This window comes from Pseudochaenichthys georgianus, chromosome 23 (genome assembly GCF_902827115.2).
Source record: "Pseudochaenichthys georgianus chromosome 23, fPseGeo1.2, whole genome shotgun sequence".
Lineage (NCBI taxonomy): Eukaryota > Metazoa > Chordata > Actinopteri > Perciformes > Channichthyidae > Pseudochaenichthys > Pseudochaenichthys georgianus.
In genome coordinates this window covers 5,578,036-5,605,395 of record NC_047525.1, presented here as the reverse complement: position 1 = coordinate 5,605,395, position 27,360 = coordinate 5,578,036, and the positions used below count along the sequence as shown (strand labels likewise).

The window sequence follows — 27,360 nt, the reverse complement described above, 5'->3', positions numbered from 1 at the left end:
TTCAACAGTTGAGTGGTGCTCTTCACCACGCTCAGAGGCTGCGATTGTTCAGCGATTCTTGTTTTGGTCAGAACAAAAATATTAACCTGCTGTCCATGCTGTTTTCCTTTATGAAGGAGGCCTTTCCAAGAATCAGTGCTGAGTATGTGTTTCCTATAAGGGGGCACAGTTTTCTGCCCGTTGATCGTGTGTTTGGGAGGATTGAGCAACAGGTTCGAAAGAAGGACACCATTCTTATGCCAGAGGAATACTACCAGATTTTGCGCAGTCATGGCAATGTACACATCTATGGGCAAGACTGGGAGGCTTATGATTTCAAGACAGAAACACAGGCTTTTGTTAAGTCGCAGAAGTCATTTAAGCTAAGTGAAGCAAGAATGCTGGAATTCAGGAAAGAGAAACTAGGATTCAAGGCTGTGTATAGCGGTGAATACTGCTACCACTCAGTGTTGAAGAGAGGAAAGAAGTGGGCAAACTTCAAGCCAAGTCAGCTTCCCAAAGAAAGCACAGTGAACAAAGCAAAAAGGAAGGATGTCCTGAACTTGCTCTCTGAAATTGGTGTGAGTGACAATGTGCGTGCCTTCTATGATGATGCACTCTCAGTCACAGATGAATGAGGTTGACTGTGACAGTCATGAAGAGTAGCTGCCCATTGTGCCAGCCTTTTGAGAGTGACCATTCCACTCTTAATGAATGGTAAGTTATTGAATGTTTTACACAGAAATATAGTTATATTAATTAAATGGATTTATAGTATGCACAAGACTTGTGCAAATCAGTTTTCAATCTTCTTTACAGTTCTTTACACAGATATAGTTATATGAATGCAATGGATTTATAGTATGCACAAGACAATCGTACAACGTACAGCACTAATATGAATGTAACATGGCAAAGATGAATGTGACTTTGGAATTTCTGTGGTCTAATGTGATATTGTTGTTCTATGTTCATGATACATGTTCCTCACATGTAATGTTTTATTGTTGTAATGAATGTGTAGCATTAACAAGATGACCTGTTAAATACATTTTGGGAGCGATGATTGATGTATTTTTGGCCAAGTGCCCATATATCAGTTTAGTATTGACCAAGTTCAGAGGTGTGCATTCTTATACCATTTTGTACAATAATTATAATGAATAAGTTCAAACAAACTAAAACTTACAGCTGATTAATAACGGTATCTAACTTGAGTTTTTATCATATCAAAAACCTGTTGAAATGCTTCTGTTATTTTCATTACGCATCGGCAGCCTCCAGGAATGCTTCTTTCACAACTTCGCCGTCTTTGAAAGACTTTCATGTGTTTCGCAAGAACGTGACTGACACGATAAGATGCTCTGGTAGCAGCCTTGCTCTTGTTGTTGGGCCTGGTGGAAATGGACTGCTGTGCATTCAGCTGTCCTTTCAGGCCCCTCCCCTTTTGGAGCGTAGGGCAGAATTAGGGAGAGGGGTCTGCCTGAAGACCTCCACTCTCAGGACAGTTCCGGTGCAGACCTCCACTCTCAGGACACCTCCACTGTCAGTACAGGAAGTGCACGCTAATAATTCCAAAATAAAATCAGTACAGTGCCACTTTCCAAACAGGAAATGCACGCAAATACAAAATAAAATCGGATCGTGACCGATCGTGACACTTAATATATACGTATATATCTATATATATATATTGTATTGTAGTTACTATCAGTACAGCCGCAGCGCCACTTTCAGAACAGGAAATGCACGCAAATACAAAATAAAATCGTACTGACACTTATTATATACATAAAGTATATATAGATATAAAAATAGGGACATCTTGTATTGTTTACTCTCAGTACAGCACCACTTTCCGAACAGGAAATGCACGCTAATACAACATACAATAGCACTGACACTTATTATCTATATAGATATATATATCTATATAGATATATATATATATATGTATTTATATATATAAATACGACATCTTGTATTTTAGTTACACCCGCTAGACAACAGTGGAAGGTCCGGGTGCACCGCGGCGGAGGTGGAGAGGTTCCAGCTGGGAACCTCCACCCCGCTGCGGGACCCGTGGGACGGTGCGTCTTGGTCACGCTTCATATCGGCCGGCGCGGAGGCCCTCAAAATCCGTTAATATATGGATGAGTGTGGGGAGGGGGGGCTGGACACAGGCCGTGGGGGGACACCAGAGACCGGGCAATGTCCCCGGTAGAAACCGGGTGAAATAACCTACAAAATAATAAAACCAGGGAAAAGTGAAAAAAAGTGTCCGAAAATAGGCACTCGTGAGGCGGGCAGAGTCCCCTGTCAACTCCCGTTACATATCTCCATGGTGTCATTTGAGCGAAAAACTTTTACGAGAACCAGACTGGGGGGGTCAAAAGGGCTTGACCAAGGCCGACCCAAAGTGCACGGTGGTCGGACTTATCACCTCCGTGATGAGTCTCCATTGTGATTTGAAAACTTCCATCAAACGAGTCCTTCGGTGGGCGGGAAAAAAACGCGTCAGAATCGTCACTTCCTGTACTGACAGTGGAGGTGTCCTGAGAGTGGAGGTCTGCACCGCAACTGTCCTGAGAGTGGAGGTCTGCAGGCAGGCTCCCATGGAATTAGGAGGGAATTCCGTCTCGTAGCGTTTGTGCACTGTTTTGAAATACCGCTCCTAAATTACCCTTCTTCGATAAAGCCTCGCTCGCATTGCAGATGAGACAGATGGACTTTGAATTGGAATAGATACAAAAATAATCATCCTCCCACTCAGAGTGAAAATTATATATGTTTTGCTTCTTGTGTGTGTGTGGACTGTCACTCCTGGTGTTGACAATGGTTGACACGGACAACGTTAGCGAACTAGTGCACTGCCCACTGCCCACCAGCCACGCCCCGACACATGGGGTCACGCCGGCCAATCACAAAGCTTTGATGCGTTCAAGTGCATTATTCGGGCATAGGAAGATTATGTTATAGGACATTAACGATAAAACAGAATATTGTTGTTCTATTTTTAGACACATCTCGGAATCTCCGATCGCGATCGACTGGTTGGGCACCCCTGATTTACACATGTTCATTTTGTACATTTCTAAAAATAAAGTTTGATGGAAATACTTAGTAGCCTTTCTTCCCTGAATTATTTGCTCCTATAACATATCATTCATATATAGCAAACCATGATTTGATTTTTCATCAAACAGTATTAGTTTATTACAGGTCAAAATAATTAACTCTATTATAACAACAGTTGTAGGTACAGTTCGGTTAGTTAGCGTATAAAATATACGGCTGTACCGACGCGTGATGTTCCGCTCAGAGCGAGCCGAAAAAAGCACTGTTAGACATGGGCGGAGGCTCTCTGGTGGTTGACTAATCAGAACAGAGTGGCCGAGCTGACCAAACGGAGCACACTGGGCTCACAGGGAGGGGGGGGCAAGAGCTCCAACGAGCCGTTTAGGACTGAGAGTGAATACTGGTGAATACACATACTTTACAGAGATGCTGTATGAGAAACCAATGTGAGTTTGGAAAATTGCACAGTATAAATCTATTTTAGTATACCTCAACAATGGAATTATGATCAGTGGAAATGTCCATGACATGGGACCTTTAAGGGCGGTGCCGGCCGTTCTGTGATTCTCCAGAGCACACAGATGGCCAATCCGCTCTTACCCTGTATTCCACCGGGCCGCCACGGCGCAGACGGACCCGTTGGAATACAGGGTCTACCGCATTTAGGAACCATTAAGCAGAACCGAAATTGTATATTTTGTATGGGTACCCGGCACCGAGTTTCGGTTCCCAACCCTACACTTTACAAATACTGTTACATGTACAGTCCTGTATTAAAATGTTAAGTAAAAGTAAGTATAATAAGCAAAATGTACCTAAAGTATTGAACTTAAAAGTACCGGCGCAAAACAAATCTAAAATACTTAAAAACTGAACTCTAATGAATGAATAAGAAATTCGGTACCACTTTACAATAAGACTACCCTTATAAATGGTTTATGAATAGTTTGTAATTAATTTATTAATTAGGTTGTGAACACTTTATAAATCATTAATAAGCTTTTATAAGACATGAGATAAACAGGGCAACTGTGACCGGTTGCTTGCCAAATAGTGAGCCCACATGTATCTGTACTGCTAAGTCTTATATTGACTACTTGGCATACTTTGTCTTCTTCATCAGCCAGCATCCTTGGTATCTGTTCTTCACTGAGTTGATTCTCGCTAGGTAGCCAATATAAGGCTTAGTCATCTTGCCAAATAGTGAGCCTGTGTTGATGTATGAAAACTGTTAGAACTGGTTTATAAATGGTTCTTAATGATTAATAAAGTGTTTACAACCTAATCCATAACCTAATTATAAACCCTTTATTAATCCTTTATAAGGGTAGTCTTATTGTAAAGTGGAACCAGAAATTCAATAAAAAAGAGAGAAATAGACTAATTTAAATGTTTATTAATTCAAGTTAATCGTCTCTCAATCAGCTAATTGATTAATATACTAAGACGTTCTTATATAAAGTTGCATTTATTACAAAATGTGTAAACTCTAGAAGTATAAAGATGCAGAAAAAGAAAATACAAGTTTGTTCTTGGTTCCACCCCTGACATAACGTGACTGCATTCTTTACACTCGTTCTCACAGACTGTCGAGCGTCAGTGGTCGGTAGAGATGCTCGATACAGATGAAACAATGGGGGATAAGCGGGTCAGTCTTTGTAGGACAGATAAAAAGGGCCTCTTGAGTCTCACCTGTGTTTTTATGCAATTGTCAGAGCTTGCTGGCTGTGAGCAGCCTATCAGCAGCTCTTTCATCAGCTGTCAGGTGAATGACGCGCCGGAGACAGGACGAGGATCTGGTTCCTAAAGCAAAGAGGAAGTGTTGACATTGTAGTGACTTTGCTTTGTTTGACTTCTTATGTACTTATATGGTTGATCATAAACTTCTCGTCAAGCTTGTCTCAAAGCGTGTCTCCTTGTCTCCTCTCCTCAGCTGCTCTTCTACTCAGTCCGGAGCTTTATGTATTACAGCCCATCAACTAAAGCTGCTTATGAATTCTGCGGTTTGTCCGTGTATTGTCGTCACGTTCAATCATTCAGAAGCAGTATCTACACTGAGTGCCACAGCCTGTAATCTGATTAGTGTGGATTAGACCCAGTGTATGGAAAAGCATAATCTGTATCTTCGATTAACGGGGCAATACACCATATATACACACAGGATTATATCTCCAGGCTCCAAGTTAGAGATAGTTTTTAAATGTGTTGTTTTGAAATAAACACTCCAAATAAGAAATGTAACACCCTCTCCAGCCTCCATACAGGCCCACAACTACTTTCTATCTTCTGTTTTTTACCCACACAAAACAATCTATGACTGTTTTATTTAAAATTATAATAACTTCCTGAAACTGAATAGATTTCAGTGTGTGAGTCTCTGAGCTGCATCACGTGTTGATGCTGCTCGCTGATATTCATGACTCATTTACAGACTCTGCAGACTCCAGCATGGTATTCCTACCAACCTTAGCCATGTTGTTTCCTATTTGTCAGTAACAGAAGGTCCAAAGCATCTTATTTTGTAAATACAAAAATCAACCATGTTTTCCTTTGTTTTATTAGGGGGGCAGGGTATCCTTCTAGCTTTAAATGTTTGTGTTTGAATGCAGACGGGTTCATGACACTTGTAGTGATTTCTTTTGTAAACACAGTTTAAGTTGAAGCAGCAACAGTTATCTTGAATCACCAAATTATTTTGGTCAGTTTTGCAGACAAAAACACAAAGAAATGGCCAGCTTCTGACATTTAATGATGTGAACGTTTTCTTATGTGAAAGCATCATTATTTGTTTGGGTATTGGAATGTTGGTGGAAAAAACCAACAATTTGAATTCAAGTGAAACTAATCTTTATTTTCTGACATTACAGCCATATCAATCAAACAAGCATGTGTTGGCCATCTTTGGCTAATAAATCACATAGCATTTTCTATAATGACTTTGAGAACATCTACAATGCAGCTGTAGGCTGGCATCGGTCAGAGGAGAAATATCCATTTAAAGTTTTGCTACATGAGCAATCAGGAATTCTCATCTGTGTTGTTGTAAGTTGAAAGTGAAACTGCTTAACTAATACGCACTTCCAATTTATTAATTTCCAAGGTCAAACAATCTTTTTTTTTTAATTACTTTTAGACCCAAGAGCCAAGTGTCCTTAAATTCTGATAAAACAACGTCATCATGGGAAAAAATCTTCAAGCTTCACAAAGCCCCTTCCTGAGCCAAAAACACAATAGTGTATTAAACGGTAAAGCGGCCCTTTAACTTGAATTGCATCACTTTTGGCAATACATAGCAACACTTTTAGCTCTGGTAAGGTCAAACAAGTGCTCACTTGTCATGCTGTAGTTCAAACATGATTAACCTGTTAATTTTCCACTGGTGGTTCATTCCTTTGAAACCAAATTGAGAATGCAGCCGAACCTGTAAGGTATTCCTGGCTGATTGGAAAGGTGAAGCTAATTATGATAGAAAGAGCTCCAACCTAACAGCTGCCCATTTCTTACCATGATTTGTGTGTGTGGGGGGGTTAGGGTTAATCTATCTTAATTAGGGCATGTTTGCTTTGTACACAGCAGCACCCGGAGACATGACGCTCCACCCTGTTTACATTACTGTGTGAGGGCTGGGGGGGAGGCAAGGTGAACCCTAGGCGTTGGCAGGTCTGTTCTCTCAGGTAGAGCGAGTGTGAGGCATGTGAAGCATCACGAGTGTGTGTGTTTGCACTCTTCTCCAGGATATGGTCCACTGGTACAGATGTAGCGCTTCATTTCAGACGCCTACCCGTGCGGGTCCGTGATCGGCACGGGGTGGGCCCCTGCTGAAAAGGAAAACCCCACCGCAGGATTTGAAACGCCCCCCTGATAAATACATTTAATTATAATGAAACCAGCTGCAATGGATCATGGATCAACCAGGGGGAGCCGTGAAAAGCTGCCACACTGGAACTCATGTGAAATAAACAGCTGATCTACAGGTATCTGATATAGCGGATATTTGTTAAGATCCATATGTCACGGATAGGATCATATTCTGTGCTAAATAAGAGACATGTAATCATTTACTAAACATCACCATGTTTTTATTTAACAAAATAATGTTTAATTCACGTTGGCGTAAATACAAAACCATCACTATGTTTTTAGATCAGGAAATGCATCCAGGCTCAAACAAACGATTTTCAATCATCATCCTCACGATCATTTAACGTATCATATGTTCGCGAGTTGAAATGAATGCACTGCATTTAATCCACGTGAGTTTACAACAACACAACTAATCGCTTTGTTTTTATATCACATCCAACCGGAGGAAAATGCAGCGGCTCTCACTACCGATCATCCTAATCCCACGGGCAAACAATAATATGTACAGTGTTAATAGTTTACTGTATTATTAGTGTCTAATATTACTGGGGATTTCGGAATGGTACTGGATTTTGATTTATTGTATCGGCTTCATATCGCAATATATTCCCGAAGTCTGAAATGCAAAAATGTCCAATTCACCCTACATTTAATCATTCAAACAAAATCATATTTCGTTTCTTTTTAACGAAATAAATGTGGTTTAATCCACATAATTTACTGTGTTAATTGTTTACTGTAGTATTGTCCACATTACTTTTCGCTGCTTGTTGCACCTGGTTAGAAGCTAAACTGCATTTTGTTGTCTCAGTACCTGCAATAATATGTGCAATAACAACAAAGTTGAATCTAATCTTGAGCAGGAACAAATGTATTTAGTACATATCTGACAAACGATTAAACACATTTGTGCATTCTTGAAACCGAGTCAAGCCGAGTCCGGAGGTGGCGGCACATTAAAGTGTGCACCTGATTGTTTAACTTGAAGGTGCCTGATGACATTTAATCAGTCAAACAAAATCATATTTCGTTTCTTTTTAACGAAATAAATGTGGTTTAATCCACATAATTTACTGTGTTAATTGTTTACTGTAGTAGTGTGCACATTACTTTTCGCTGCTTGTTGCACCTGGTTAGAAGCTAAACTGCATTTCGTTGTCTCAGTACCTGTAATCTGTGCAATAACAATAAAGTTGAATCTAATCTTGAGCAGGAACAAATGTATTTAGGCTACTTAGTACATATCTGGCATAAACGATTAAACACATTTGTGCATTCTTTAAGCCGAGTCCGGAGGTGGCGACATATTCAAGTGTGCACCTGATTGTTTAACTTGAAGGTGCCTGATGACATTTAATCATTCAAACAAAATCATATTTCGTTTATTTTTAACGAAATACATGTGGTTTAATCCACATAATTTAGGCCTACTGTGTTAATTGTTTACTGTAGTATTGTTTAACTTGAAGGTGCCTGATGCTGAGTCCTGCACGGGTCTGATTTTCAAGACCCGCTCCCGCCCCGCGACGTGCAATACCGAACCCGCCCCGCTACCTGATGTGAACATTTCCAGAAGAACTCTAGCTTGAATGGCCTTTGTATGTATACAGTAGGCCTACGGTACAGCCCAACCATGTACACCTTCATTTTTTCCCGTCCAAAGTTTGAATTGGATAAAGGTAATGGTTATCAATGGTGCTTTTATAGCCTATTGTATAATAACTGTGTGATTTATATTGCTTTTCAAATGCATATATGGCCACCCATTTACACGGCTCTTCCCATCAAGAATATGAATATAACTTAGTTAGATCACTTTACATTTCTGCAAATGAATTTTTAATCACACACGTCTCCCCACGTCTCCCCGTCCTGAAAATGATAAATAAAATAAAAAGAGGAAACAATTTTCAAGTTCAGTTTTCAACGTTTTATTTAAAATAACTGACATAACAGACACCATAGGTGCATTCACACTGCGGAACTTTTCCCACAAAGTTTCATACGAACTTAGTTCATGCAAAGTCTTTAGTTCGCATGAACAGATCGCGTTCACACCGGAAAAAGTCCCTGGGGGTGGATTAGGCAAATGAAGCCGCTGACGTCACTTCTTCTTCTTCTGCTTTGGGCTTACTGGCAGGCCGCAAACCACTTCACGGCGTATACTGCCGCCCAAAGTCCCCGGAGTTGGGGACTGGCTTCAGTAGCAGCTGCTGGGAGTCCCAGCAGCTTCTACTGAGAGTCCCAGCAGCTTCTACTGAAGCCTTCCGAGAAAATCGCCAGAACGCCGACACCTCCTCATCTCCACCGCTCCCATGTTTTATTTTGTGTTGCCATAAGTTAGTCTCTCTGCGTTTCTGTGCTGGGCTAATGCGAGGATAATAAAATGGCGGCTTCACAAAACTTTTTGGGAGTTTTACGGGGCGTGGTTTGCAATCCGCCCAGCCAATCAGAAATATAGCTCTTTTCTCACAAAAGAGCCGCTCGAAAGTCCCTGCTTTCTAGCAGGGACTTTCGAGGGGGTAAAAAGGTTCGCATGAACTAATTTTAGTACCGGCTCTTTTTGGTGTGAACGCGATCATGAACTAAGTTCGCATGAACCTTTGTGGGAAAAGTACCGCAGTGTTAATGCGCCTCATACTGTAGGCCTATCTGCTGCGGAAACCAGGACGAGCTATTTCGGGATCTGTTTTTCGGGGGCTCCTCAGTCTCTCATTTACCCGGCTCCTGATGTTATGCCACTGGTCAATGTTCAGATTTGGGAACCAATTGGAAACATAGGACTCAATCTTTTTCAACCTCTTGACGGGAAAAAAGGAAGGTGTACATGGTTGAATGATGAATAAACAGTGAGGAGTGGTACAGTATGAATACACTAGATATACACAGCAGCCCAGCCTGTGAGCAGTATGAACACCAATGAACGCTCAGCTCGAGATACCAGCGAGTCGAGAGAGAGAATGATATCTGCATTTTCTCTTTTGGTTTGATTAGGACACATCCTGGGGATTGTGTTTACAAACATTGACCAGAACGTTCACCAGCCCCCACCCCCCATGTTGCCTATGCTGTCCTGTGTTGCGAACTCTTTGTTTAAAACAAATTGGCCATCGGAATGTGTGGAGGAAGGGTCACATTCCACAACTCTGTAGGTTTTTGTTTGCATATTTCTATGCCGTAATTCATTCTGGTCCTTTACATACATAGGCTATATGAGTCCATGTATCTACGGACCATTTGTTTTTCTTTATTAAAAAAGTAAACGGAAGAGCGTCTGAGAGGCGTTTTTGCCCTTTTGCTTTTTACCTTACTAAATGGTCCAATGGTCAGTGGAGCAAGGGGGGGAGGCCCGCGAAACTCGCGGAAGTGATTTCAAAACAAAAAGCACTCGTTTGCTTGGAACAAAGAAAACGGCCAAGACACACATTGAGTCCAGAAAATGAATGTTATTAAGGGCTGTAAATATAATAAGCCTGTGTCTAAAATTGACAACAGGCTTATTATATTTACAGCCCTTAAGATACACTTTTGTGTTCAACAGCTGACCACCATGACATACTTTGTTTTAGTAGATTTCACATGAGAGCAAAATGTATAAATATGAGCATTATATGAATATGAGAACAAAATGCATGAATGTGTGAGTGACAATATATGAATGTGTGCATTGAAATATGATAATATGAGAGCAAAATGTATGAATGTGTGAGTGACAATATATGAATGTGTGCATTGAAATATGATAATATGAGAGCAAAATGTATGAATGTGTGAGTGTAAATATATACGTGTGTGAGAGTGAAAATGTATGTAAAAGGAGAATATATGTGTGTAAGAGTGAAAATGTATGTATGTAAAAGGAGAATATATGTGTGTAAGAGTGAAAATATGCTGCATTTTGAATGTCCGATAGACCACCATTTCCACCGGAAATATCAAACATTTAATAAAAGTGAAAAACAATGAACAAGACTTAACATATTCATCATAATTAATTATATTTATTTCGTTTGGATGTAGGATTTTTGACTTTGTTTAGAGCAGTGATCTTCTACTATATGAACATTTTGGACCCAAAATCACAAAAAAAAACGTAAAAACAGATTTTGAAAATGATATTATTTTTCATATAGGTAACACAAACATACACAACGAAACCATTTAAAAGCTGGAAATATATACATGGGATGTCACTATGATAATGTGAAAGTTTGATTTAGGTTGCATGGGATTTCATTCTGATAAGGCAAAAGTGTTATTATAAATATAATACAAATATATATATATACATTATGTACAACAATCAGTTTTTTCTGTCTTTATATGTGCCGCGGTTTCACACAGAGGGCAACATCACAGATTCCTCCTCCTCCATGTCAAAAAACAAGCTTAAAGCTTGACTCACGTTCAGAGTTCTCTTCATCATAGTTGAATCTTCAAAACTCTAAATCTATCTAACTATATCTAAATTCTCAATGTTTGTCTGTCACTTTACTTCAATCGCAGTCTCCCGCCGCCTCTCTTAGTCTCCCGCCGCCTGTCTTCGTATACATTCGTCTCTCTCCATTTCCCGCCGTCTCTCTTCGGTTCCCACCGTCCCTCTTCGTCTCTTTTCGTCTCGTTTCGTATCACTCCGTTTACCTGATTACCTCACCCCCTCCCTGGTAAATACATCCTGTTGAGCAGAATCTACAGTTTCCAGTATTTTCTGTTTTGTAAAATACGGTGAAGATATTAAAATATGTGCTTCCATTATTCACTTCTGAAATATATCTGTATTAACTTTATATCATCGTATGTCCGTGTTTATTGGGTCTTTTTGCATGAAACAAAGACTGGGATATAGTTTCAAGCCAGTACTTTCGACAGAAATACACATATACATCCTGTTGAGCAGGATCTATAGTTTCCAGTATTTTCCATTTCGTAAAATGATCAAATACGGCGAAGATATTCAAATATGTGCTTCCATTTTTCATACTTTTGAAATGTATTAACTTTATATCATCGTATCTCCGTGTTTACTGGGTCGTTTTGCATGAAACAAAGACTGGGATATAGTTTCAAGCCAGTACTTTTGACAGAAACACAGGGCAATGTTGTCCGGACTGTTGTTTTTATGCGGCACCGGCTTGAACAGGCCATGTGATCTGATCACGCCGGCGTGACGGTCGACTCCAAAGGGTTAATATTAAATACATAAGTATTTTTACAACTTGTATTTAGAAATACTCTGTTGTAATTATTGATGCATACATGTGTTCATCCATTCAATGTGGCATCTGCTATAATGGGGTTAATGTATGATATTACTTAATAATACAATACATTATAATATGATATGATAATTACATTTTAGTTTTATTCATTTCTTATTTTATAGTTTCTCATTATTATTATTTTTATCGCTCATCTTATTTTTGATTTTATTGAATCTGTGCTGTCCTGTTTTTCTCTCTCACCCTGTTGCTGTTTGAACTACTGAATTTCCCCACGTGATTAATAAAGGTCCATCTTATCTTATCTTAATGTATAAGTTGATTTACTTCAATCTACTGTACTGTGTAAAAACACCCCAACAATATTACAAGAAATATACTGCATAAAGCAAACTATATACTTTATTTGATCTAAAATATTGATTAATTATAGTGGCGTGTGAAAACCATACAGTAACAAATAAGTGATTAAATGCTACAGTATTCAGCAAACACAACTGCAGAGCTGCAAACATTGCAAACAGACTAAGTTCTACAACACACAGTTGTCTTTGTGTATTTTGTGAATGAAGCGCCATCTCATGGTTAAATCCTGTAATTGAACAAATGGGGAAATTGGTCAACGCCCTCTAGCAATTTGGCAACACCCCCAGCCACTGGCATCCGCTGGGCTTTTGACTGGGACACACCCATTTGAGTCTGATCTGGAGTGCTACATCTGTATGTCCTTGTCCGTCTCAGAGATACAGCTCTCTACTTCCTGTCTGTGTGCTATCAACATGAGATGAAGCTGATTTTATTCATATATATATATATGTATGTGTGTGTGTATGTTTGATATGTGCTCCTGGGAACCAGAAAAAAGGTGTCTTCCGATTTCCTTTTTTTTTGTGATTTCCTAGGCAAGGCAAGGCACATTTCAGCACCAGGAAATTCAAGGTGCTTTACAAACATGAAAGACATTCAGATAAAGGGATTTAAAAACAGTAAAAGATAATAAAAGAAACGTTAAAAGAAAAACAAAAAATGAAAGACATTAAGAAAATGGCATTTAAAATCATTAAAAGAAAAGCTAATAACATAAAATAAACATTAAAAGATAAAAGTTACAGTGCAGTCTAAGATATGAATAGTTCAATTATTTCGGTTCTTGATTTTTTATTTATTCACAGAACCTCCCTTTGGAAATCCGAACATTTCCGTCTCGATTGTTTATTTAGACCAGGGGTGGGCAATTATTTTTTCCATGGGGCCACATGAGAAACTGAATATTGTGGAGGGCCGGGCCAAAAGGCTGAACTCAATTCTGCATAATATTAATTGTATTTCTTTATAAAAAGCAGTAAATAGCATTGTTTTGACAAGCTGGTAAGAGTATATGTTATAGTTAAGCAATGAAAAAGTGAGGTTGCTTTACATTTTCATTTATTAAATCGAATTTCCCAAAACAATGGTAAACATAATGAAAGTTGTTCACCATTTGTGACTCATATTAGTAAACATTTTCAGTCACATTCACTCAAACACATTTTGAGTTTCATTTACTGTTGGAAAGAGGTTCTTAGCATTCTAAAGACATCACAATATTGTCTTTGTACTCCAAATATTAAGCAAGATATATCATATTGAACTTTCACTAAACATCACTGAACTGTGATTTTGAGAAAAAAGGCTTCCAAAGAAAGTGTCCCAGTTCACTGCTAGTTGGTGCCTTTAAATGCCAACATTTGTAGTCTAACCACCTCATTTGGTGTTTTTAAGTTATCTTTTCTTGTTCAGTGAGATAAATCTCTGCTGGGCTTTGACGAGTGCGTCAAAGTCAGGTTGAATGTCTGAGTTGGAGATGCGAAGCACAGCTGACAGATGATCATCAGTGAGCGAGGATCTATACCTGGATTTTTGAAACTTCATAATTGAAAATGTTCACATATGTAGGTAGAGCCAAAGAGAACCAACATCTTCTGAGCATGTCTCTTCATGTTTGGAAAGTTCTCCTCCTTGAGAGAAGAGTAGAAATCCTGCAGAGATGCTGACTTAAAGTGCTCTGCCAGTACTGCATCAGACTGCAAGTCGATGAGTTCCAGCTGAACATCACTGGGTGCATTATCCACACTGCAGGTAAAGAGAGAGGAAACCAGCTGCATTTCATCCTCGATTTTTCTGAGATCTTTAAATCTCACCATGCAATGCTCCCAACATGGATGAGTACCTGCGGAGGGTATCAACTGATGGTGTGACTTCTTTCAGAGTTTGCATGTGAGTGAGAGTGTTGCTCTCCAGTTGGCTTGAAGGAAACTGCATCTTTGTCATGAAAGCCTTCACCAGGCTGTGCATTTCATGAACAAAAAGGCCCTTGCCTTGCAGTTTGGTGTTCAGTTCATTCATCAGTGCAGTCACATCAACAGCAAATGCAAAATCTGCCATCCAGTCCTCATCTGACAGCTCTGGGAAGTCTTTGCCTTTCTTCTCACAAAACTCTTGAATCTCTGCTTTCAGGTCCCAAACTCTTTTCAGCACTTTGCCCAGGCTGAGCCATCTGATAGCTGTGTGGTAGCCGATGTCACGATGCTCGGTCTCATGCTCCTCCAAAAGTGCGACAAACTGTCTGTGATTCAATGCCCGTGCTCTGATGAAGTTTACTATTTTAGTAACAACATCAATAACATGGTCAATTTTTAGCACAGACTTGCACAACACATGTTGATGTATAATACAATGCAAACATACCAGTTTCTGATCCGCGTCGATTTCAGTCACTTTATCTTGCATACGTTTCAAAAGTCCGACATTTTTTCCGGTAAGATTTGGACAACCGTCCGTTGTGACACCTGCCAGTCTGTCCCATTTCAGTCCCAGCGTGTCCATGAACTCGTTTACCTCCGTGAACAGATCGCTCCCTGTCGTCGTCCCTTTCATCGACCGCATTGCTGCCAGCTCCTCCGTAATCTTGAAGTCCGGTGTTATCCCGCGGACGAATACGAGTAACTGGGCTGTGTCGCGGACATCACAGCTCTCGTCCAAAGCCAAGGAGAAAAAGGCGAAACTTGCCATTTCATGTTGCAGCTGAAGCTCCAGATTCCCCGCAATTTCCTCGATCCTTCTAGTCACGGTTCGCCTGGACAGCGGGACTTGCTCAAATGCGGCTTTTTTTCATATCCCAAATATCCTACTTTTGAGCAGTCCCTCTCATAAATGTCATGGAGTTTCAGACGGTTTTCACCATGTTTTGCTCGCATGACATCCACAATTGGACCCTCAGGAGGGTGTACTAGCCCCCTACTCTGCTTTGCGTTCCATAACAAAGTCTTTAAGTGTAACCTGAACACCCCGTGTTACCAAAACACTATTTTTCACCCGTCGGTGCTGTGATACTTGTTCCTCAGTACAACTCACCTATTAAGGCTTGAAAAACATTTTAGTGTGGAAAGACAGCCACAATTAAAAGAAAATATGTACAATATTATACTTAGAGTGATATTAATATAAGAATGCATTCACCTTTTATTTAATATATTATTTATATATATATATATATATATATATTTATATATATATATAAATATTTATATATATATATTATATATATATATATATATTTATATAAATATATATATATATATTATATATATAATATATATATATATTAGGGCTGTCAAACGATTACAATTTTTAATCAGATTAATCACAGCTTAAAAATTAATTAATCATGATTAATCACCATTCGAACTATGTCCAAAATATGCCATTTATTTATGTATATTGTTGTGGGAATGGAAAGATAAATGAAAGCAGGCGGATATATCCATTTAACATACAGTATCTATGTTTATTATAACATTTTTCTGCATGTCAAAATGAAAGACAACCCACACACCTATCAATCATCAAACCGTGGGGTCTTAATTCATTACGTGTTGATTTCTATCAACGGGGGAGTACTTCAGGAAAGTCGACAGGGCGGCGGCGGCTAGTGGAGTACTTCGTGACCACAGAGTGTGAACGTTGTGATCAGCTGTTTTAGCGCAGTTCTCCAGTGATGGGGGGAGTCTCCCTCCGCAGCCGGTTGGCGTAGTTTTAGCACAGTTCCGTTGTACAGACCGACGTTAACAGCAGTCTGTCTGTGCACACGGAGACCGACTCTGTCGTCCGGTGATCTAACCGCCTTCTGGAAAAGCTTCACAAGTACGTCGGTACGCAAATGCGCTTTGTGACACAAGTGACGGTACGCATTTCAGATTACGCACATAACCTGCGTACCAGTTATGTGCACCCCTGTACCAGAGCCATATTATTACTATTATATGGCTCTGCCCTGTACTACAGCAAGAGTATTCTCCGTCGGGACTTCCTGCAACAACACCACGCCGTTATCAAAGATGTTCTATTGAGAAGACGATCACTACGTGACAAAAGTTTTCAAAACCGTGGCTACTGAAATCAATCTTACTAACTGCTGTCTGTGCAATTTACTCCGCGCGAGTTGGCAGACTTTATTTTGCTTACTTTAACATCATTTTTCATGGTGGGGCTAAGCCATTTCTTGGTATGGGTGGAGCCTACCCCAGCCATACCCTGGCGCTGCCACTGGTGGCACGTATGGGGCGGGCCATTCTGCACATGCGTTAAATGCGTTAAATATTTTAACGCAATTCATTCAAAAAATTAATTACCGCCGTTAACGCGATAATTTTGACAGCACTAATATATATATATATATTAATATATATATATATATATATATATACTCAGTATGACACACTGCTGACGGTTTGTCCCCCCCCCCCTTCCTGTCCTTGCAGTGAACAGTCAGTGTTGAGGTGGGCCAGTGATGCCGTCTCCAGCCTCAGGTCCCCTGGCCGAGCCCCCACCTGACGGCGGGTGGGGGTGGGCTGTGGTGTTGGCGTCTTTCATCTCCATCGGATTCTCGTACGCCTTCCCCAAAGCCATCACGGTGTACTTCAAAGACATCCAGGTGATCTTCGACGCCTCCTACAGCCAGATCGCCTGGATCTCCTCCATCATGCTGGCCGTCATGTATGCTGCAGGTGAGCCAATCTTATTTTCACAAAATGAATCGGAATTTATATTGAAGTTGCAATATGGACTAATGCAATATTAAAATCAGGCACAGTCTTTGTTATACCCATAAGATGTACTTCTGTAATAAGTTGTGTAGTGCTGCACGGATGTCCCAGCCGACAAACCATGTTGTACAGGTTCAAACTAAAATTCTGTTTGGTTTGGAACAGATTGTCACAAAAGATTCCTCCATAATCATTTTAGTGTATTCCTAAATCAAAGTGAAAATTATTCTACAAAAACCTTATATTCCCTCTAATTCAGCTTCTGAAACTCAACTTAAATACATCCACACCCAGACCCTAATCATACTCCAGTATTTTGGTAGAAATGTGTTCCAGTGCTTGATGTTTCTTATGGCAGTAGACTAATCTGAGATCTGTTGATGCAACAAGTCGTGATGGACTATTGATAGACTTGTTTCCCTTTCTACAACACGTCCCCCTAACGTGAGCAGAGATGGGGTCGTTACTAAAAAAAAGTAATATATTACATATTACATATTACTTTAAAAAAAAGTAATATATTACACTACTTCGTTACTCTCTACATAAAGTAATTCGTTACTTTACTCGTTACTTTACTCGTTACTTTAGTCGCAGGGCCGGCCCGCCCCTCCCTGCAGGCAGATCACACATACTGCTAAAGTTTTAAATGTTCTCTTTAGTTCAGTTTCCATTGTCGCATAAGACTGATCCAGATAGCTCCTGAATGTTTTCCTATCTGACCGTGGCTGTCCTCTGTCTCCTGCTATCTGTTAGGGGTGTAACGGTACACGTACCGAAATTATTCGGTACGGGCCCTTCGGTTCGGTACACGTGTGTACCGAAGTGTACCGAACGAATATAACGTTAAACGGAAAACATTGAGAACGTGAACAACTTCTTGGAAGTAATCTCAGGTGCTGCGTCGCAGCATTCAGAGTAATTTGCTCCCATTGTGTTCAACGCGTCATAGAGCGAGCAAGTCATTTCATTGGACGAGCTGGTCAGAGGGATGCGTTCAAATACAGTCAGTAATTTGAGGAACTGTCGAAATGGCGAACGCAGATAAAGTTGAGCTCTAAAATCCTCCAGCATCATTGAAGTCTCCGGTTTGGGAACATTTTGGTTTCGCAGTTACGTACAAGGATGACGGACAAAGACAGGTGGACCGAACCAAAGCTGTTTGTCGGCATTGTTCAACTACAATTGGTTACGCGGCTGGCAATACATCAAACTTGCACACTCATTTGAAAAGGCATCACCCGAACGTGAATATCACCGGTACCAAAAGACTGAAGTGCAAACCCAACTCCCACTAGCATTTAAGCCTCCACCACTCGCAAAAACTTCAGACCGAGCCAAAGCTATTACAAACGCCAAATATCCTTATGTTGCCATGTTAGCAAAGCGCTACCTGGCTGTATCTGCTACTACCTCTGTCCCTAGCGAGAGGGTGTGTTCTCCACAGCAGGAGACATTGCTAGTGCCAGCAGATCTGCCCTTTCGGCAAGCAATGTGGACAAGTGTGGCTGGACATCTTTCTTTAAAAAAACATGAAAATACAATGACAAGCAAGTCATAATGTCAAACTGGCTGCTTAGGTACTAGTACAGTTCAAATACAGATTATTTCAGTTCATCGAAAAGCTGCACCTTAATGTTTATTTTATTTTATATTTATTTGAGTGAATATTCATAGTTTAATAATAATTAAAAACCCCAAACTAATAGTTTATGTTTTGTGAGTACTAGTACAGTAAAGTTCAAATACAGATTATTTCAGTTCATCGAAATGCTGCACCTTAATGTTTATTTTGTATTAATTTGAGTGAATACATTATTCACAGCTTAATAATAATTTAAAAAATATATGTTATGTTTTGTGATCATTTTTTCTGCTGTACCGAAAACGTACCGAACCGAACCGTGACCTAAAAACCGAGGTACATACCGAACCGAAATGTTTGTGAACCGTTACACCCCTACTATCTGTATATTTTGCGCAGTCTATCTCTGCTCACGCTGTTGCGTCAGCGTGTTCTCCTGCGTGTTGGCCATGTGTTGCACTGGAGCCAGACTGGAGCACACCGCAAAGACTTCAGCCGAGCACGTACGAACTGCGCATGCGTGAGTGGCAATAACTCTCCTTACCAGCAGGCGGCGGTAGTGTGTATTCGTCATTCAAAACAGGCAACAACCGGAAAACAGAGAAGAAGAACAGACTACGTGTGTGATATAAATAAACAACAGCTATGTGCGTTAGCTTCACCTTAGCATGTGTTCTTTGCAGGTGTTTGATTATGACTGATTTTAGAAAGTAACGAAGTAACGCGTGTCGGGGCAATGTTAGTAACTGTAGTGTGATTACTGAATTATAAAAGTAACGCGTTACACTACTCCGTTACCGACAAAGTAACGCGTTACACCCAACTCTGAACGTGAGCCACTGACCATTCAAACTGTCTGTCCTCTGTCCTGACTCATTGTGCTGATAAGATTATACACCAGTCATAAAGCTAGCTACCCAGGCTTATAAACTTCCACTTTTTTAACAAATACTGAATATCCACTGCATGGTACAGCTGACTCCTTCTTCTTGGGTTTTACGTTAGCGAAAGTAATGCATAGTATCAAGTTTTTTTTTCTTTTGGGTATCACCTAGTCTGAGGTTTAGAAACTAAACTTAATGATGAAAACTAAACTAGGCTAATGGCTCGACTGCACCGTACACTACACTGTACTATTTAGAACATTCTGGATAGTTGTGTGTAGATGATATTACGACGAGTCAAGTAGAGGGTACTATGCAGTGGGAAACACACATTTACATTAGATTTGTCTTATTTCCTGATAACTCACTGTTTGTCCCACATTGTACAAAAGAGGGGCTTTAGCTAGATGTTAGCAGCTAATAATTCGTTAGTCAATAGGGGCTTGGACTTTGAGCCGTAGGGTCGCCGGTTCAAGTCCCCGAACAGACCTAAATATGGAGTGTGGACTGCTACTTGGAGATGTCCCAGTTCACCTCCTGCCCTGCTGTGGTGCCCTTGAGCAAGGCACCGGACACCCCCCACTCCCATTTTTCCCCCGGGCAATAGCTGCCCACTGCTCCTGGTACTAGGATTAGGGTGACCAGATCCCAACAAACCAAATGTGGGACAAGGAGTATGGTTGTGTGGGACAATGTGGGACAATGTGGGACACCCTCTCAACAGCACCCCCCAACCCCCGGAAAAAAAATGTAACAAATATATAACAACAGAGCTGAGAAAGTGAAGTCAAAATGCAGTTTTTTAATAAAGAAAAGTAAACTAAGGCTAACCAAGGTAGCAGGCATTATTCACTTCAAGTGTTTAGAAATGCATCTTCTTAATTCAACTAGTGTATTACCTGTACAAGTAGGCACAACATAAATTAATAGATAAAATAAAACCAATACTGGCCAGGAGGGAACAGAAACATAATAATACATAAAATAAAATAGCTTTCAGTTTTGTCCATCACAGCAACAGAAGGTGGGCCCCCACACACAGTGTGTGGGCTATGTTGTCACCTAGAACCACTGGTGTCTTTGACTCTGTCAAACAACTCTCCACAGAGGCAGGGGCAAGCACATCTGTTATTATGGACGCTGCTTTTGTACGACCACATGACATTTTCTTTACTATCTCAGAGTCTGGAAAAATGGTCGGCGCTAGCTTGTTACCAGTCATTTGACCGGTATGAATGGGAGTGTTGCACTGTATGGTAAACACTGGTTATTTCTGCTGCTGTTACCTTTGTCTGAGTGACCATCATTTTTTGGTTTGAGTAGGAATGTCTCCATAGAGTGGGATGTCTCTTTTTGAGCGGCACGTTTCTTGTGAGAATCGCATTCTCTGTGTCTTTTGACGTCGTATTCACTGCCATGTGATATTTAAAAATTACTCTTGCAAAGATTGCAAAAAACTCTCTGAGAGTCGCCCTGCACTGGCTTCACCCACGGGTAAGTGTCTTCCCAGTCTTTGTTGTATGTGCATCTTCTTTTCTTCTTAGCTGTAGTTTCAGTTTCCTCCATTTTCCATAACCTGCTGCGTCGCCTGCGTTCGTTGTTGTTGTTTGGCGGGTGGGGGGGTGTGTGTGAGTGAGTTACTCTCATTGGTTAACACTTGACCAGCACCCGCCGTGTGTTACAGTTTGATTGACAGCAAACACAGCCCCCTGATGATAGCCTTCCCTGCTTTCTCAACAGCCATTGGATGAATCTGATTTTAAAGAAAAGCGTTTTAGCCAATCAAAATGAAATATGCGGGACATCGTCTCAATTTGCGGGACGCACCAAAAGTCGTGAAAATGCTGTGCAGTCCCGCGCAAAGCGGGACATCTGGTCACCCTAACTAGGATGAAAGCAGAGAACACATGTCACTGTGTGCTCTGCATGTGTGACCTTTAAAGAGGGTTTCATCCCTCCCATTCTAATTGAAAATCATGGTTTTGATATTAATATATCATATAGTATAAGTGGTTTATAATTAGATGTATTGTTCATCAATGCAGATAATTCAGCCATCAAATGCCCTGGAGAGATATGTGTTACTTAATAATGTAAATATTAGGGTTAGTCAAGTTAACGCGTTAATAACGCGTTAACGCAAAAAAAAATGCCACTAATTATTTTAACGCGATTAACGCATGTGTAGTTTTTGTCCTCGGCCGCCCCGTAGTTTCAGAGCGCATCGAGTTTAAAATACCATCTACAAGCTGATGCTGACAGCCCCGCTCCTGCCGCCTGCTTGCAGCAGACCACATTTCCAAGCTCACCGGCAGGCACCGACTGGCCATCGGGAGGACCGGGAGGGTGTGTGTATGTGTGGCCCGAGTGAGCAAGAGAGAGACCTTACGTGTGGTGTATTGTTGTTGTTAGCATCTGGTGCTAGCTAGCTGCGCTAACGGATATAAGGAGCTGTTTAAATGAAAACAGAGGAGCGACATTTCGCCGACAACTGCGCCGAGCACTTGACTTTATGCAGGAAGCCAGACAGTGGGACATTGTAAGAACAGTCAGCACACTCAGCAGTGCGCGCAACATGATTGCAGCGTCCAGGCAGCTCCCGTTCGAGCATATGCCTTGAGTTGCACATAGCTCTAACGATCCATCACACACACACACACACACACACACACACACACACACACACACACACACACACACACACACACACACACACACACACACACACACACACACACACACACTTTGAATTGTATTATTGTATGAGAGAGGTTCCAGGTCGTTGTGTTTAATATTCAGGAGAATATTTGTCATTGTTCAAATGATAATAAACATTAGCATAAAGCATATTTGTCCAAACAAACTTGAAAAATATTCCTCTAAGGTACATTTAGAACAGATAAAAAATGTGCGATTAATTTGCGATTAATCGCGATTAACTATGGACAATCATGCGATTAAATATTTTAATCGACTGACAGCCCTAGTAAATATATAAAGGCTATACTGATTTATTAACAAGTGTAAGGTCAACCTCAGTGTCCAAAAGGTGTACGTTGAGACCTCTTCCTTTATTGTCATTCGTCTGTAGTTTACACAGCAGGGCAGAGGATCTTGAATCCTGTCCTCTGTTTCATCTATGATCCTTGAAATCCTGACGTTGCCCTGCTTTTAGGGAAATCTCTTTACAATATCATGATGTTACACATGCTGTCGTTGTTGAGGATTATTGATGTTGCATAGAAGCTTTGTTTCCTGAGCAGACGCTTCAATTTAGAAACAAGAACTGTAACAGAAACAGGAACATAGGGTTGGTTTTGTGGAGCTCTTGATGGACTTGTTATCTGGTTACCCTCACAATATATTAGACATAAAAGGATGGAGATAAAATCAGGTTGTGACCTGGATTTGAGGCACAGCGTCACATGCTGAGCCTCCGCACAACCAGGAACCAGCTGTCAAGCTCCAGCTGAGAGTGAGTGAGATCAGTTCCAGATATACAGCTGTAAGATGATTGTAATAAATGATTTACGGACATCACATGGTTCAGGACTGACAAGGCTGTAGATAATGCAATGATTGCCATTTATTGGAAAAAAGACCTGTGCTTTGTATAAATACAAAAGGGATTTTAAATGACATTACAAATGACAACGCTACAGGTGGTCTTCCACTGTTCTTGAAAGATTGTTTCCTGCAGGTCATTTTCTAGCATCTGTCCACCCACTGTAAATAGGTGCTGTTACTTTGGACTTAATAAAAAGCACATTTCCTTTTCTTAATCTTTTTTACTATGTTTTGTATATGTACCAAGTACAGCAGCACAGACTGTTCAATAAGGTTAATCAGTTATTGCTAAGTCTCTCTCTGAAAGCAAATCACAGCGATTCATCTCCCCGGCAGCTTGTTGAACATATATTGGTATCAGCATGCGTCGATGATAAGTAACAAGAAACATGAACGTTGTTTCATACGTGGCACACAAATACAAATACAAGTACATCTCTGTATATCTTAATGGTTGAGTGACTGAAAATGATTTTGATTAAATGTACAGTATATTATTGGAATCATAGCTGACCTCTGACCTCCAAAGAAAGCACTCGGCTAAGTGGAAACAGCACTGTGAATGGTGACTGCTGCGTGTCTTCACTATGTGCAGTTACTAAGCCAGGGCTCTTGTTCCTCATTTATTCATATCGATTGCACTCATGGGCTATTCATTAAACATCTGCTCTCTTGTTCTGCTCTTACTTATGAAGCAGTCACTGTTTGGATGTGTGACACACACCCCCCCCCTGAGTGTGTGTGCAGTCATTACTGGAAGCTGCCTGATAATGAGCAGCAGACGCTCAGACATATTAATCTAATCTCTGCACATCTCAGAGGACTTCAACATGTCATTACTGACATGATAACCATGTCTCTCTCGACACCTGCCAACATTGGATTAACTCAGAATAAAATACAATCTTGTTTCTAGATTTTGAAACTAAAAGCAAAAAAGGTCAAATCCATGACTGAGCCTAACAAACGCACCCTCTCGTTGTGTTGCCCGAGCGACAATGCAAATAAATTGCCGACCAAGAAACAGAAATCCTTAATGAAAACAAATGTCGTTATAATAATGTGTTTCTGTGTCAAAGAGGGAACACCTGTACTCTTTGTTCTGAAACATTGAAATGGATCTGCTATAAGGCAGTAAACTCCACGTGATAAAACAGGGCTGGGCATGCTTCAGCTCTGCGGTCCATCACAGAGTTACATCAGCAGCAGGCGGCATGACGTGTTTAAGGATCAGCGTCACTAATCCACAGAGAGAAAGACGTGACCTTGGGTGGGACAGCGGGAAAACACACCCACGTTACATTCATTGTCACATACAGCTAAGGACTAGTGGACTGATCGATTGATAGCCTATTAATCCTTCAAGAAAATTGCTTGAATGAAAGAAAATACCTTTTTAAATATTTAGTTTTTTCAGCTTGTTTAATGTTTTTCGATCATATTATAGTGAATATCTTCAGGCTGACAGAACAAGACATTTCAAGATATCACCTTGGACCATAAGAAGCAATTAAGTCAAGTTTAAAAAAGAATTCCGACTAAGGGGTAACGGAGAATAATAATAGTTTGCCACACACAGTCCATTGTCCTCACAATATAATAAGCTACATTTTGTCTGATAAATAAAATCAATGTTTGTTACAAAAATAAATAATAATAATAATTCTGATATAATCATCAGCTGAAACAACTAGGACAGAATAATCTTTAGTGTTTAAAGTAAGAGTGATTGTTCCTGGTATCTTATGTAATCATGGTATAGTCAATGCTAAGCCTTTCCTAAATAATTGGTGGTAATACTATTGTTCCCGACATACAATATAAACATGCTACACCAATATTCCCTGATCACCCTATCCCTAACGACACCTTGTCAGAGGAGCAGCATTAACACTGTCAGAGTCTCAGGGTCAAAGTTCGCTGCTGGTAAGTCCTGTCACTGTGGCTCCAGCTAGCAGAGGTTTGAACATAGACTATATCCACACAGACTGCAGTATTTAGTAAATCCACAGAAACTCTGTGGGGATGATTCAGGTTGTGGATGTTCGCACTTGTTGTAAACTTTGCGATGTTGCATAACATTTACAATTAGTAACCTGCATTCCTATTGCCTAACAGTAGCACACTAGCCCGGCATCATTAAGTCTCGTTTTTCTACAACCTGAAAAGCTTAAGTTAGGTTTGTTGCAAAAGCTTTAATAAGGGCGTTGTGATGCCAAACACTGTCCATTCATACTGACACACATCTACTTATGGGGGGGTGAATATGCGTCAGCTGCTTGTGTGACAGTCAGACAGTGAATACTTTACAGCTGCCGTGACTAAAAGGTAGACTAAACTCCGGTGGACGAGCAGCACTGCAGCGGTCTGAACCACATCTGTAAATAATAGGGGTGTAACGGTTCACAAACATTTCAGTTCGGTACGTACCTCGGTCTTTAGGTCACAGTTCGGTTCGTTACATTTTCGGTACAGCAGAAAAAATGATCACAAAACATAAAATATATATATATATTTTTATTATCATTAAACTGTGAATACATACAAAATATAATAAAATAAACATTAAGGTGCAGCATTTCGATGAACTGAAATAATCGGTATTTGAACTGTACTGTACTAGTACCTAAGCAGCCAGTTTGACATCATGACTTGCTTGTCATTGTATTTTCATGTTTTTTTAAAGAAGAATGTACTTGTCCACATTGCTTGCTGAAAGGGCAGATCTGCTGGCACTAGCAATGTCTCCTGCTGTGGAGAACACACCCTCTCGCTAGGGACAGAGGTAGTAGCAGATACAGCCAGGTAGCGCTTTGCTAACATGGCAACATAAGGATATTTGCCGTTTGTAATAGCTTTGGCTCGATCTGAACTCTTTGCGAGTGGTGGAGGCTTAAATGCTAGTGGGAGTTGGGTTTGCACTGCAGTCTTTGGTACCGGTGATATTCACGTTCGGGTGATGCCTTTTCAAATGAGTGGGCAAGTTTGATGTATTGCCAGCCGCGTAACCAATGTTAGTTGAACAATGCCGACAAACAGCTTTTGGTTTGGTCCACCTGTCTTTGTCCGTCATCCTTGTACGTAACTGCGAAACCAAAATGTTCCCATACCGGAGACTTCAATGACGCTGGAGGATTTTAGAGCTCAACTTTATCTGCGTTCGCCATTTCCTCAAATTACTGACTACATTTGAACGCATCACTCTGACAGTATGCCTCTCGTCCAATTAAATGACTTGGTCGCTCTATGACGCGTTGAACCCAATGTGAGCAAATTACTCTGAATGCTGCGACGCAGCACCTGAGATTACTTCCAAAAAGTTGTTCACGTTCTCAATTTTTTACGTTTAACGTTATATTCGTTCGGTACACATGTGTGGAAAATACTTTTAAATTAGAGAAGTAGTTATACAATTGAATCTGGCTTCATATTATTAAAAGCAACACAAGCATCGACCCGACACAGTCCCCCATTGTTGTTATTGTGAGTGGCGTTGCTGAGGAAATGAGTGACGCGATGTCATGACGCAGCACCAGTCAGGCTCTGGGCGGTGGAAACACAACTGGGGCCAAAAAGTAGAACATGTTGGAACTCAAAGAGCATCAGCACGGAGCTGAACTGGAACCGGTTTCGTGGGAAAGGGGTATCTGTGACAAATCCACAGAGAATCATCACCAGCAGTTCCCCTCATTCCTTCTGGCAGTGTTGGCCTCTTTCAGTATGGTGTAAAGATATTATTTTTTAGTCGTTCTTGCTGCCCTCGTTGACTTCATGTTTGGCAGCAGTCTGATCTGATGGCCCCGCAGCTACAGTGGACATTACCTAGCTGAAGCACTCCACAGTGGTGGTAACTTCTTTGTCAGTCTGGGATATCGAACTAGCAATGTCACGCTTTCCTTCACTTTGGTCCCTCTGTAAACATTCTCTAAACTTGACCTTGGATACACTTTTACCACATAAATGAACTGGCTGTATGCTTTGAGATATCTGTGCAATGGGCAGTCAGACGGTCCCTTCAGAACCCATGTGTGTCCTCTTGCAGCAGAACAAATTCAGAAGTTGTTTGCTTCCACTCCTCTCGTTAATCCTGTTTGAAATGT

At 40.6% G+C, this 27,360-nt stretch overlaps 2 protein-coding genes across 2 annotated transcripts in view; one reads left to right on the top strand and one right to left on the bottom strand.

The window, feature by feature from the left end:
• The window catches only part of LOC117439216 (monocarboxylate transporter 2-like), a 70,895-nt gene that overhangs the window by 37,206 nt on the left and 6,329 nt on the right, over nucleotides 1–27,360 (top strand). Inside the window, exon 2 of the mRNA XM_034075023.2 lies at nucleotides 16,940–17,185. Coding sequence (XP_033930914.1) covers nucleotides 16,969–17,185 — 217 coding nt within the window. The 5' untranslated portion in view covers nucleotides 16,940–16,968. The remainder of the gene's footprint in view (nucleotides 1–16,939; nucleotides 17,186–27,360) is intronic.
• On the bottom strand, nucleotides 14,310–15,191 carry LOC117439376 (general transcription factor II-I repeat domain-containing protein 2B-like). The gene has a single exon (XM_034075288.1). The coding sequence runs from the start codon at nucleotides 15,189–15,191 to the stop codon at nucleotides 14,310–14,312; it is 882 nt and encodes a 293-aa protein (XP_033931179.1).